We start from the raw sequence: 15,051 nt of genomic DNA, 5'->3' as shown, positions 1-15,051 counted from the left end.
GAAAAAAAAAAAAAAAAAAAAAAAAAGAAAACAGAAATGGGAAAGATTGTGGTGGGCTCTTCTGTATTCTTATCCTTCACAAATCTTGCCATTATTCTGCTCCTGCAGTGCCTGATATGATTTGAAACAGCAAAGTTTCCCAAGGTCTGTGACTTTAAAGAAAAAAGGCTTTAAATACAAAGTTCTCGGTACCATGTTGCTGATACTGATATGATTTGCAGAATAAGGTTTCTTTTGCAGGTCTGTAGTATTGTATAATCTGGTGGGAGAATGTTGATGCAAAGATGACAACCAATGTGAAAGCCCTGAAGCAGGAGTGTGCCTGGCTTGTTTAAGGGAACAGCATTGTGACTGGAATTGAATGAGTGAGAAGGGGAGTAGTAGGAAGTGAGATCAGAGAGTAATGAATGAGCAGCCAGCTCATATTATTTAAGTAGTATCGCTCTAGCTTCTGTGTTGAGAACAGCCTATTTGGGAGCAAAGGTGGAAAAAGACCATTTAGGAGGCCATCGCAGTAATCTAATCAAGGAATGTTAGTGGCTTCTACCAAGGTGGGGGCAGTGAGAGGGTGTGAAAGATTGGATTCTGGCTATGTACAGCTAATGGGATTTTCTGATGGATTAGAGAGAAAAAGAGGGAGTCAGTGGGCTTGAGCAGCAGGAAGGACTTTAGTTGCTGCAATTGGGAAGGTTGAAGGTAGAGCAGTTGGGATGGAGAGTAGGGAGATCTGAAACTCCATTTAGAAACAGTATGTTTTAAAAAAAACCAGTATGTTTGAAACGTAGGATTTCAAAGTTTTTTTGTTTTAAGAAAATCTCAAAATCCACATTATTTTTTTTTTAAGCCTCATTTCTTAGGTGCTCTTTGCTATATAACTTTAAAAAATGATAGGCCGATGAATCTCACATGAATTATGCTTTGTGGAAAAAGCCAGATTCAAAAGGTTACATACTATATATTTTGATTTATATGACATTCTGGAAAAGGTAAAACTATAGCGATAGCAAATAGAATAGTGGTTGCCATAACTATGCATTTGTCAAGACTAAGAACTATACCCTAAAGAGGATGAATTTTATTGTATATGCATTATACCAAAAAAAAATCTATAAAACAAACGAAAAAAAATCTCTGAAAGCTCCTTGATTGAGTCCTTTTAAATAGTAAACTGGAAATAAAGATCTCACTAAATTTTGTAGGGATTTATCATGAGTAAGAAGTGGGTAGTTAAGTCAGGAGAATATCTAATAGTTGAAGCTAGCTATGGAATGGAGATAAGGGAAATATTATTCAAAGAAAAGCTTATACATCTTGTCCCAAGCATGATAGTCATTAAATTAGCAATGTTATCCCTCAAAATAACCTGTTAATTAATTTAATCACTCCAAAAATATGTAAGGGGAAATGAGAGACAAAAATAAAGTTGCTTTCTGATTACAACCTTAAAAAATAAAGATAGGCATAAATAAAAACCTGTGTTTCCTAGTTTCTGCTTGACTGAAAATTATGAAACATACTATTGGCTGTGGCTTTTGATGTTTTTAAGTATAGGTTTTTTTTGCCTGGATTTTTTATGTTTTAGTTTTATAGAATGCTTTCTATAAATCAGATACAGTTCTAAGGTCTTTGTGTACATTTAATTTTCATGAAAAGGCACTCTCCTAATCTACTTTATCAGAGGAGAGAGATAGCTAAGGCAGAGAGCTTAAATAAATTGTCCATGATCACCCAACTAGATGGTCTGTCAAAGGCAAAACTCCTGACTTTGCTTTTTTTTTTTTTTTTTTTTTGTGGTACGCGGGCCTCTCACTGTTGTGGCCTCTCCTGTTGCGGAGCACAGGCTCTGGACGCGCAGGCTCAGCGGCCATGGCTCACGGGACCAGCCTCTCTGTGGCATGTGGGATCTTCCCGGACCGGGGCATGAACCCGTGTCCCCTGCATCGGCAGGCTGATTCTCTACCACTGTGCCACCAGGGAAGCCTGTAACTTTGCATTTTTGAATAATTGTTTTCAGACATGTTTCAATATATATTAAATATCTTTTGTGTAAAAGAATTCCACAAGTTTTGAATCATGTGAATTTGGGATAGGTCAAAGTTAAATACTTTGTTAGTTTTCATTTAAATAATTTTGCTATTTGATTTTTTTTTTTTATCTATACACAGATTCTGAAATGAGAGCTATTTACATGAAATCTGTGCGAAGTCCACTGATGAACTATCGGTACAAAATGGTCCATAAGAAACATAACAACGTAAACATTTTCTCACAGGTATGAACTATAGAAATATAGTGGAGAATTTCCTAGTGGTGGTGTTGAAATATATTCCTGTTAATGAAGCCTTCATTTTGTTTCTAAAATTGGACCATTAGAACTATTTGCAATAATTTCTACCCTGAGTAAGGAAGGTGGGCTAAATGAATTCTCAAAATCCCTTTTAGTCCTGATTTGAGCAAGTTATCCTTTTGTTAACTTGAGCTAATTAGAATATACTTTTTTTTCTTTTTTTTAAAATTTATTTAATTTTATTTTTTGGCTGCATTGGGTCTTCATTGCTGCATGCGGGCTTTCTCTAGTTGCGGCGAGTGGGGGCTACTCTTTGTTGCGGTGCGCTGGCTCTAGGTGCATGGGCTTCAGGAGTTGTGGCTCGTAGGCTCAGTAGCTGTGGTACACGGGCTTTGTTGCTCCGTGGCATGTGGGATCTTCCTGGACCAGGGCTCAAACCCGTGTCCCCTGCATTGGCAGGCGGATTCTCAACCACCGCGCCACCAGGGAAGCCCTAGAATATACTCTTAAATTGTTTTCCAATTAGGAGAATACTTAAAGGAAGTGAATAGAACTTTATCATCTACTAGTTAAAATTTTAATTCTTCTATGTTGTCATATTTCTCTTGAAAATTAATTTTTTCATAAAAATGGTATATCCTAAAAACCATAGATTATTTTTCATTTATGGATAACAATTTCATATTAGCCTCATTTGTTTATAAATTGCCATATTCACCTTGGAAATATGGTCATTCTTATCTCTGTACTTTCATTGTGTTTATTATATAGCATTTATCACATTGTTTATAAATTACTGTTTATTTTTCTGGCTACTTGCACTAGACTGTAAATTTCTAGAGGGTAAATCATTCCTTTTTTATTCCCAAACTCCCCATTTTCTTCCATAAAGAATATAATCAGAAAGAAGATGTGGTATATATATAAAATGGAATATTACTCAGCCATAGAAAAGAATGAAATTTTGCCATTTGTGACAACATGGATGGACCTAGAGGGCATTATGCTAAGTGAAAGAAGTCAGACAGAGAAAGACAAATACTGTATGATTTCACTTATATGTGGAATCTGAAAAACAAATGAACCAACATAAAAAAGAAACAATCATAGACACAGAGAACAAACAGGTGGTTGCCAGTGGGGAGTTGGGGGAGGAGAGAAATAGGTGAGGGAGATTAAGAGGTACAAATTTCCAGTTGCAAGATAAATGTCATAGGTACAAAATGTATAGTGTGGGGAATATAGTCAATAATTATGTAATATCTTTGTACAGATTGTAACTAGACTTATCCAGGTGATCATTTTGAAATGTATGTTATGTAACAGGAACTAACATTGTATTGTAGGTTAATTATACTTCAAAAACAAACAAACTAACTCATACAAAAAGAGACCAAATTTATGGTTACCAGAGGCAGGGGAGTGGTGTAGGGGGAAGGAGAATTGGATGATGGTAGTCAAAATGTACAAACTTCCAGTTATAAGATAAATAAGTACTTGGGATGTAATGTACAACATGATAAACATAATTAACACTGCTGTAGGTTAAATATGAAAATTGTCAAGAGAGTAAATCCTAAGAGCTCTTAAAAAATTTTTTTTCTATTTCTTTAATTTTGTATCTGTATGAGATGATGGATGTTCACTAAACTTATTTCATGATGTAATAAGTCAAATCATTATGCTGTACACCTTAGACTTATACAGTGTTGTATGTCAATTATATCTCAATAAAACTGGAAAAAAAAGAATATGCTCAATATATGTTAGTGAGCAAGTGACTGACTTAATAAAGTAAGTGAACTAAATATTCAGAAAGATACCATGAACTTAAAAGAATATGTTAAAATATGCTGATTTTATGAAATTTATAATACTCTTATTTTATATTTGTATTGTAGATTCCTGAGCAAGATGAAACCTATTTAGAAGACAGTTTTTGTGTTGATGAAGAGGAGTCTTGCAAAAGCCAATCAAGTGAAGAAGTCTGTGTTGATTTTAACCTAATAACTGAAGATTGCTTTGCAAGTAGGAGTAAAAAATATAAAACCCGACGTGCAGTAAAGCTAAAACAAATGAAGATGAGACAAAACTGTGCATCTTCAAAAAAAAAATTATTCAGAATTATTTTACCAGATGATTCAAGTGAGGAGGAAAACGATGTAAATGATAAACAGGAATCCAGCGCTGTGATTAATCCAAGTGCAGTTACCAAGAGTGAACAACAAAACCACTGTTTGAATTTAGTGCCTTCTGGGTCTTCATTGCAGTCCAGGGACCACTCTAATCCAGTTGTTAATCAGTCGCCAAACCAGAGACAACAGGCACCGCTTAATTTAAAGGTTACAGTTTCCGATGTCTCAGACTTCAAACCTCAGAGCTGTACTAAAATTGAATCTACCTCATCATCATTCACTACTGCTGATTCACAGAAAGACTGTAGAAAATTTCCAATTCAGTTGAAGGTATGAATCAGATTAGAGAAAAAAAGCCTTCGTATGTTTACCAAAAGGTTTTCTTTGGTTTGTTTTTCTTCCTTTTGTGTTAAATAACTAGGTCAAAGAAAAATTAGCAAGTGATAAAATTCTTCAGACAAGAAACCAGCACAATAAATTTTATAGCTGATTTGTAGGATGCTTATTTTTAAAATGTGTTAATAGTTTTCTGTAAGGAAACCTGCTAATTTTATAAAAAGGATATAGGAAATGGGCTTCCTACAAGGTAAAATTAATAGAAATTAAAGCTCAGAACTAGTTTCTCCAGATTAACTTTTCTTTCCCCCTCTGAAGGCTTCTGGTATGTAACTCTCATCTACTTATTGGGGTGAGGAGTTTAAGGGTACCACCTGATTTCCTTCCTTTGAATTTCTTTCCTTCCAGAATGGTTACTATTGATGAAGTAATCCCTAAAATCATTTTCAGTTTTTAAGAGTTCATAGTTTTGCTAAAATAGGGGTTAAAGTCATAGTAATAGGAATCCCTAGACCTTGACTTAGATTTCTCTTTTATTCCAGGAGTTTCAGCCCATTCCACCTTAGCAACATGCTCCAGTGTCCACACAATGGCCCTCAAATTGGCATTTCTAGTTGTAAATTATCTCCAGGCTTTTTTTGCACAAAGTTATTTCTGGAAGGCATAATTAAATAAAATTGACTAGATTAAGTCTTATAAATAGATTGGAGAACAGCAAAGTACTTAATTTCCCTGAGCCTCAGCTGTATTCTCAGCTGTATTAGAAAAATAGTAATCCCAAGGGTCAGGGTCAGGGTAGGTAATACTTGCACAGTACTTGCACAGTACTTTCAAAACCAGTAAGCACTCTCTACATTTCTACTTTGCCATGCTGTAACTAAAAAAAATAGATATAGGCTAGTAATATTTTGAGGACTGTGAAAAAGGATAAATAGAGTTTTAACAGAAATGTGTTTTAACTTTTCTTCTACTATCTAATACTATATATATAGTATGATTCTTCTTCCAATTAGGAGGGGAAGGAATTTGAGATAAATTTAAGAAGACAGAAAATAGACTAAATATCCTGTCAAAAACTGTTAGATACTAAAAATATTAATACTTATTTTGTCATGTGTATTGCAGACAGTATTCCTTGTTTGTCATTTGCCTTTGTTTTGTTTAATAGTGGGTTTTGCCACAGGAAAATTTAACTTTCTTATACAGTTCCAATTTTTTTCTTTATAGTTTCTGACATCAGTGTCATGTTTAAAAAGCCATTTTGTACTCCAAGATAAGTACTTCCAATATTTTCTTTTGGTTCTTTAGTGTTCATTTCTTCCTTCATTACGTTTATTCCTTTTCTTAAAAAATTGAATATTAAATATATTTTAAGGATTATTCTGAGTGATTAGGACTTCCTCTTTAGCTTAGAATACAGAAAGCTGGAAAGAGCATTGCTCCCATCCTTGTAACAACAGCCAAAAAAGCCAGATAATCTACAAAATCATAAGTTTATTTGGATCTGAGGTTGCAGGACAGCCAATTAGCCTGATATCTAAGGAGACAAGTGCCTCCAAGGAGAGACTTGCTGATTTGGGACAGTCACTGGGCACTGTATAATCTGGCAAGAAGAATTCAGCTAAAACGTTAATGAATTGCAAAAGGCAACGGGATAGCATGAGCGTTTAGAACCACTAGGAGTTGCAGAGAGAAGGGTAATTCACAACCACTCGTGGGCTCTTTTCCACAGAGTCATCAGATGGTCACAAGAAAGATTGAGAATCAGAGAAAACCTCCTTCCCAGTGCAGGCCTTGGGGAAGTGACCAGAAGCTACTGTGGAAAAGGCACCAAACCCCATCTAGTTCCTTCTCCCCTATTTACCCTATGGAACAAAAAGCATTAAACTACTGGGGGAAGCAAACCCTACAGCCTCCAGGGCTTAGGTGAAGACCCTTTGCAGATGGAGGAAAGGAGTAAGAGAGAAATGCTTTACATCTGAGAAAGGGGCAGGAAAACATCTTGGGCCTAGAGCATTAGAGATCTCTAACCACTGGGGGCAGGGAGGGGGCAGGATCATTGAGAAGTTCTCATCTCTGAGATCCAGGGACACAAGTCCTGCCCAAGACAGGCTGAACCAGGACAATAGAAACCCCCTTCCCCCTACCTGTCCCCACACTCCTAGCACTCCCTCCAACCAGGCTAGCAAGCAGTAAGTGAGAAATAAAAGCAATCTACTGCTGAGAGAGAGACAAGAGTATGGGGAGAAAAACTCTGAGGCACAGGTTTACAAAGAAAAGTTAGAATATTTAGAAAAATCACCTGGCAAACGAGCCCAGACCTCAGCTCAGTTTGAAAGGACTTTGTGATGTTTTGTCATGGGTCCAAAGCTATTTCTGTACTTTGGTAGAGCTCATATTTACCTCAATCACTACTCTCCTACACAAGATATTTGGCTTTCAACCAAAAGTTATACATAGAAGAAAGAAAAAAACACATTCTCAAGAACCAGACTCAGATATGACCCAGACATTGGAACTATCAGACAGGGAATTTAGAATAACTATGATTAACATGTTAAAGGCTCTAGTGGAAAAGTCAAACAAACATGCATGAACAGAAAGGGATATCATCCAAGAAATGGAATATATAAAGAACAATAAAGTAGAAGTGCTAGAAATGGAAAACATGGTAAAAAAAGATGAAGAATGTCTGCAATAGGCCCATCAGTAGACTCAATGCAGCCATGGAAAGAACCAACAAACTTAAAGCTAGGTCAATAAAATTACCCAATCAAAAATATAAAGAAAGAGTGAAAAAACAGAATGGAGCATCCAGGAGCTGTGGGACTGTATGCAGTAGTCTAAGGTACATGTAATTGGAATTAAGGAGAAAAGAGAGCAAGTAGAAGATATAGTTGAACAAGCAATGGCTGAGGATTTTCCAAAATTAATCAACATTGGCATACAAGTATCTGAGTCTCTGGTTTCAATTATTATGGGTATGTTACCTAGGAGTGGAATTCCTGGGCCATATGGTAATTCTTTAACTTTGAGAACTCTCCCCACAGTGGCCTCACCATTTTTCATTCCCACCAGCAATGTACATTCCAGTTTTTTCACATTCTCATCAACACATTTTCCTTTTTAAAAAATTCTAGCCATCCTACGAGGTGTTAAGTGGTAGCTTGGTCCTTCATCTACATAGTCACTTTGCTGATGTTGAAGGAAGAAAAAAACATATCAATAAGAAAAATCAGCCTAGGTGTTAGAAGTTTATGGCGCTAACATATATATAACTGATCGTGATTGATGTTTTCTGCTTTTCAGGATACTAGTGTTCTGGAGGATTCTGGCACTTCAGTGGCATACTGTTCCAACTCACGACCACACTTGGCTGGCACACATGCTTCTCTTAGACTTCCACAGGAAGGCCAAAGAACTTGCATTCTTGTAGATAGTCGTGAAATCACTTCTGGTTCAGAAGTAATTTCTTCCCTAAGAGCAGTTCATGGCTTACAGGTAGAGGTTTGTCCTCTTAATGGTTGTGATTATATTGTGAGTAACCGGATGGTGGTGGAAAGGAGGTCTCAATCTGAGATGTTAAACAGTATCAATAAGAACAAGCTCATTGACCAGATCCAGTACCTACAGAGCATGTTTGAAAGAATATGTGTGATTGTGGAAAAGGACAGAGAAAAAACAGGTTTGTATTTTTAAATGGTTTTGTTTATAAGGCTATAAAGGAACCTATTATTTGGTTCATTATCCTACTGTCAGGATGTGGGAAGCTCTTGAAATTTAAATACCTGACTCATGAAAGTCATTTCATATTTACATAATGCCATAATGTTTTTCATTAGTCATTGTGTTTAAATGCAGCTTGTGAGAATCGAAGGGTGAGAAATTGAAGGCAAGTGAACCAATCATAAGTCTTTTTCTGGGAGCCCCAGAAAGGGTGAGGGGCCCTAAATGAGGCAGCAGTGGGGGAAAGGAGGAATCAGGAGGGAAGTGAAATCAGGAGGTAGCAGGAGTAAGTGGGAGCAATCAAGAATTACTATTGAGCTGACCAATCTCTTGATTACTGGGCAGTTAGGTAGTGGTGCTGTTCATTGAAATTATGAATATCAGAGAAACAGCAGATTTGAGGGACAAAGAGATGTTTAATTTTGAATATGTTGAGTTCTCAATGGGTCACTAAAATGGATGCTTAGAATGTATTAAAAAATGCAGGCTTGGAGCTTCAGTTAGGGCATTTTCATGGGTAATGTTTAATTGTAATGGGGAGCCCCTGAGAATAGTGAAAAGATCATAGGATATGGGATCAGAAGATGCACTGAGTTCTGGTGTCTCTATAGCTATGTGATACTGCATTGACAAATCACTCCCTCTGAGGAGTTAATAATATACTTTTCCTACTCATCCCGGGGTGTTATGAGGATTAAGTGAAATCATGCAGCTGAAAGCTGCTATGGAAGAATTCAAGGATTATACAGTCATTATGTAAAAGAAAATAATGTAGTTTACGTAAAACACTGGTTCAATTTGAGCAACGTACCTTTCATTGCCGCTGTCACTACTGAACCATGTGACCTTGGATAAATCATTGTTTTTCAGTAACCCAAATTTTTTTCCTTTTTTTTTTTTTTTTTTCTTGCGTTATGCGGGCCTCTCACTGTTGTGGCCTCTCCCATTTGCGGAGCACAGGCTCCGGACGCGCAGGCCCAGCGGCCATGGCTCACGGGCCCAGCCGCTCCGCGGCATGTGGGATCCTCCCGAAACGGGGCACGAACCCGCGTCTCCTGCATCGGCAGGCGGACTCTCAAGCACTGCGCCACCAGGGAAGCCCTTTTTTTCCTTTTTTAATTTGACAAGTGAGGGCTTTAGATTAAGTGATCTTTTGGGTCTTTCTAATGTTAAAATTCTATAAGTTACTCTTTACTAACATATCCTTTATAAAGGAAATAGATTTGGAATAAAAAGGAAAGTAATGTGGCAAAAGTAATGTGGCAAAAAAACATCTTTTTTTTTGGCTTAAGGAAGAACGCCAAAAAAAGGATGTAGGTGGAACATGGAAAGAAAATGAATGGGAAAAGTAGGGAAGTAAATTAATAGGCAGGAGTTAAAGTTATAATGGGTATGCAGTGTATTGAGTTACTCTTGGAATAAGATAATTTTATATCAGTTAGCAGTAATACTTAATGAACCCTTCGGCAATGCTACCATTATGAATTTTAGAGATAAGTAATATGGTCTTGGTCTTTAGGAATGAATTATCTAGGAATATACTCTCCCCTGCCTACTCACCTTCTTCTGTAGATTCCAATTTAAGACACTCATAAAGACAGTTCTCCTTTTTTTCTATTTGAGGATCACTTGAAATTTTTAGTGGTAGGGTTTCTCATTAGCATAATGTGGCACTAGTTTGTTTAATGATGTAGATCTTGGGATTTTAATAATACATAGTATTAATGGTCCTACTTAATGTAACTTACTAAGGTTTGCATTTTCCTAAATGTAAAATATTTAGGAGACACATCCAGGATGTTTAGGAGAACAAAGAGCTATGACAACCTGCTGACTACCTTAACTGGTGCTGGAATCCGAATTCTCTTCAGTTCCTGCCAAGAAGAAACTGCAGATTTGCTAAAGGAATTGTCTTTAGTGGAACAAAGAAAGAATGTTGGTATTCATGTTTCAACAGTGGTGAACAGCAATAAATGTGAGGCACTTCAATTTTATCTCAGTATTCCCAATATAAGTTACATAGCTGCACTGAATATGTGTCACCAGTTTTCATCTGTGAAAAAGATGACAAATAGGTATGTGTTTTAATATTTATTTATTTGGTTGCACAGGGTCTTAGTTATGGCAGGTGGGCTCCTTAGTTGTGGCATGCAAACTCTTAGTTGTGGCATGCATGTGGGATCTAGTTCCCTGACCAGGGATCGAACCCGGGCCGCCTGCATTGGGAGCATGGAGTCCTATTCACTGCACCACCAGGGAAGTCCCTAATTTAATATTTTTAAATGGTTGTTTTAAAATCACCCTTGAAGGCATTTCATAGGAATTTTTTTTTTTTTTGCGGTACGCGGGCCTCTCACTGTTGTGGCCTCTCCCGTTGCGGAGCACAGGCTCCGGACGCGCAGGCTCAGTAGTCATGGCACACGGGCTTAGTTGCTCCGTGGCATGTGGGATCTTCCCGGACCGGGGCACGAACCCGTGTCCCCTGCATCGACAGGTGGACTCTCAACCACTGCGCCACCAGGGAAGCTCCCATAGGAATTTTAATATTTTTAAAAATAAAGAGGTATAGTGCCTGTTAGATTCTTTCATTCAGTAAAGACTTTGCTTGTCAACATGTATAAGTCACTGCATTAAGCTGAGGACATTAATGGAAGGAAAAAAAAAAGGCATTGTCTTTGAGTAGCTTAGAGCCGTGTGGGGAGGGAGACAGACAGCACTTAATTTGATCTTGCAGTCTCACATTTCTGGGCTGGTTAGTTCTGTAACTAGAAGAATGTTCAAGTTGAAAATTTTAGTAGGTTCTAATGATTATATTGCTTGAAAATCAAATGCAGGCTTTAGAAAATAGGTTAAACTAAAGGCTCAAGATGTTGAAATTATTATAAATAATTTTAAATATAGGGAATAGGCTTTTGTTTTATTTAAACTAATGCTAAGACATAATCAACTGAATGTAGAAAACTTGGGAAAAAATGATTTTCTTAAAGGATTTTATGTTTGGTATTCTTTAAGCAAGAATATTGAATTTTATAAGTCATAAGTTTTAGTATAATGTTTTTGTTTATTTTTCAGCTCACCTCAGGAAATCTCCATGTATGCACAAGTAACTCATCAAAAAGCTGAGGAGATCTATAGATATATTCACTATATATTTGACATGCAAATGTTGCCAAATGATCTTAACAAAGGTAGTTTTAAATCTGATGCATGATCAGACTGCTCAGGGTGGGTTATCAAAGAACCCTCACAATACTAAATGCACTTCAATAATCATTGCTGTGGTTTGTGATTATGTTTAATAAATATAAATATTTCCATATCTGTTATTTTACACTGTGTACATTTTTATTTATATAGAATATATAAATGATTAAAAAACAAAACATCTGATGTTTAATAATCATTTTGGTTAGATGAAACTTTTTTATTGAACAAAAAGCTTATTGAAGGTACTATTAAGTAAAAGCTAGAGTGAAAGATATATTTTAGAATTTTCCCAAAGATTATAGTGCTATCATTGTCATTTGTTAGCATTATAGGTTGATGTGTCTGCTGCCAGCTTAATGGTCATAAACAATTTTTCTCATATATCAACTATATTGAATAGATGTGGGTGGTAGGTGTATTGTGAGATAATGCCCCAGTAACTAGGAAAGCAGAAAATTTAACTGAATCCTAGTAACAGTCTAATCCTAGTAGTATGAACTCTGATTTATACTACTTTTTTTGGTTGAAGTACCATATTCAAAGAAGTGGTATCTTGGCGTTGGAAAATTTCAGTATAGATGAGCTATGGAATGTGGACTTTCATCGTGACCCATAACATTGTGTCTGTTATGCTAATTGTTGGGTAGTTGAACCAACCTCACAGCAGAGGGTTTCACTTAGACTTGGCATGGACTTCAAAGCTGATCTAATTCAAATTGCTTTTCTCTTTCCTTTCTTATCAGATGATAAACGTGAGGCCCAGAAACAAGTGACTTACTCAAGTTTAGACTGGGAAATCTAGAACAAGAACCGAGGAACTAGATAGTTTTCTTTCACTAAAAAAGTTGCTCTGATTGTGAACTTAGCTCCTTTGGGATAGTATAAATTCTGAATTCTTCTAAAGCAGCTAATCTCTTATTTCTGCTGTTTAATAATTCTGTCAAAGCCAGAAAGAAAAGAAGTTCTATAAATTATTGGCTCATGTGCAGTTCTCAATTTGTTCTCTCTCAGGTTCAAATTCATCCTTCAGTATCTCAGTCCATTATAATGAATGGACTGGACTTTTTGAGCATTTCTCCCTAGTGAGCATGATTTAAGCTTTGTCAAGTAGAAGGAGGAAAGGGACTTCTTTTTCTGGTTCCAGTGTGCTGTTTTTTTGCTGCTACTCACTCCTGTTACATGGTATCAGTGGTGCATTGGGTAGGGACATCTGGTGCTCTGTGCCCTGGCTGCACAGCAGCAGCATGCAGTCCCTCAACAACCTCACATTGCCCTGGACTGATGACCTCCTTGCAGCACATCTCATGCAGACACCAATGTCCTCAGATTCTGTGTTCACCCAACAGACAAAATATTTCATAAATTGATATGGTTTGAGGGACATAACCTAGAAGATTTCATTTATTTATGCTTGCTGTGTAGAGACCTCTATCCATATTTAAGCTGCAACAGCCTCTTTCTATACTCTTCACAGGTTGCACTTAATTATCGACCCTATCGTTTATTGATCCGTCTTACTGTCTGTCTTTGAGCACTTCTAGTCTTTCTTTTCCACTTTTAAGTCTCCTTTGGAGGTTACCTTAAACCTTACTAGTTTATCTAATGACCCAATGGACAGAAACGGGAATAAGCAGGTACCTGGAAGGTGGGATACAATAGTTTTGACAGGACACATGGAATATGGGGAGTGGGGGTACGTTGTGGTTTGTGTCAAGTATATGCTATTTCAAAAATTATCTTTTTGTTTCGTATTACAGAATTTAACTACCTTCTAATTCTTTTTTTTAAAATTTTTATTGGAGTATAGTTGATTTACAATGTTGTGAATACCTTCTAATTCTTAAAACACTATCCACTAACATCAAGCAGCATGGTATTACACCAAATATTGGCAACTTAGAGTTCTACAACAGAATTTTTTAGAGCTACTCTACAATAACCCTTTCATTTGTTTCATCCTTCATCTATCAAAAATCTCTGAGGCAGAAACTATCATGGTAGTTTAAAGGAGAGTGATCTGTTTGCTTGCACTATTCTTCTTAAATCTTGTGTTTCTACAAATCCTGTAGTTCTTTAGCTGCTGACTATTACTGACTAAATTCTTAAGAAACAAGAAAGTGTACTTTTTCTAACAGTTCTGGTATTTTTCAAGGAAATGAACTGAACCATTAACAAACAAAATGCATTTTTTTCTATGATCCAGTAATTAGAAAAACCAACCAAAACATGAATATCATAAAAGCAAATTTACTTTATTTGAACAACCTACCTGGAGAGAAAGAGTGGGTAAATATGTACTATAACCAGAGGGAAAAAAATTCTATGTCAAATTTTTTTTTTTTAAAGAAGATGTTGGGTGTAGGAGTTTATTAATTAATTAATTAATTTTTGCTGTGTTGGGTCTTTGTTTCTGTGTGAGGGCTTTCTCTAGTTGTGGCAAGTGGGGTCCACTCTTCATCGCAGTGCACGGGCCTCTCACTATCGCGGCCTCCCCTGCTGCGGAGCACAGGCTCCAGGCACGCAGGCTCAGTACCCGTGGCTCACACGCCCAGTCGCTCCGCGGCATGTGGGATCCTCCCAGACCAGGGCTTGAACCCGTGTCCCCTGCATTAGCAGGCAGATTCTCAACCACCGCGCCACCAGGGAAGCCCAATGTCAAATTTTAAAGCATAATGGCATAATATGCTAAAAGAAGTTTATTTCTAAGGAAGCTGTCTGAAAGGAAAACAGTGTTTACTATGACATGACATAGTAACTTCTTACAGTAAAAGAGCTATAACCTGAATGTTTGTCTAATCCAGTCTTTTAAATATTGAGACCAAATTTACGCCATGTCTGCTTAAGAATACAACAAAATCTGTTCTCTTATTCTACCTAATAAAAATACTGAAAAAGCAATAAATTAAATTTACATAGGTTTCATGGATGTGCCAATCACAAGTTTTAAGAAAAACAATCAGGAGAAAGCTTGTCAAATGGTTTAAACAACATGTACTGATAACTGAAACATGAGATCAACTCTGGCTTTTATACCAAGTGGTGACAACTGGTAACCTAAAGTTTTCATGAACTCAGTAGCTACCAATACAATCTATTTTTTAACTCTCCCCCACCTCTCCCCTTAAGGATAGCAACATTTTCTTGAATCCTTCTAAAAAAAATCTGTATGGAACATGATTTTCTTAAAGTAAACAGACTAAGATGCTTGTGAGAGACATCTATATATAACACATGAAACCTCTGAAAAAGAGTCTGCAATTTCATATGAAGCTACATTATAAAAAAAATACATCCTTCAAATGAAGATACAAATACACTATCTGCTTCTTGATAAACATCCTGGAAATATTCTCATTTTTA

General features: G+C 36.6%; 1 protein-coding gene across 1 annotated transcript in view; it reads left to right on the top strand.

Annotated features, from left to right (window-relative positions):
- Positions 1-12,513, top strand: part of FANCM (FA complementation group M) — a 54,932-nt gene extending 42,419 nt beyond the window's left edge. Inside the window, 7 exon segments of the mRNA XM_007467368.1 lie at positions 2,166-2,272; positions 4,189-4,752; positions 8,068-8,443; positions 10,268-10,559; positions 11,557-11,672; positions 12,435-12,452; positions 12,455-12,513. Of these exon segments, the coding sequence (XP_007467430.1) occupies positions 2,166-2,272; positions 4,189-4,752; positions 8,068-8,443; positions 10,268-10,559; positions 11,557-11,672; positions 12,435-12,452; positions 12,455-12,513 (1,532 nt within the window).
- Positions 12,514-15,051: the final 2,538 nt, after the last annotated feature.

This window comes from Lipotes vexillifer, unplaced genomic scaffold (genome assembly GCF_000442215.2).
Source record: "Lipotes vexillifer unplaced genomic scaffold, Lipotes_vexillifer_v1.1 scaffold190, whole genome shotgun sequence".
Classification (NCBI taxonomy): domain Eukaryota; kingdom Metazoa; phylum Chordata; class Mammalia; order Artiodactyla; family Lipotidae; genus Lipotes; species Lipotes vexillifer.
Note: the sequence above shows the minus strand (reverse complement) of the source record. Positions and strands in the feature narration are given on the sequence as shown.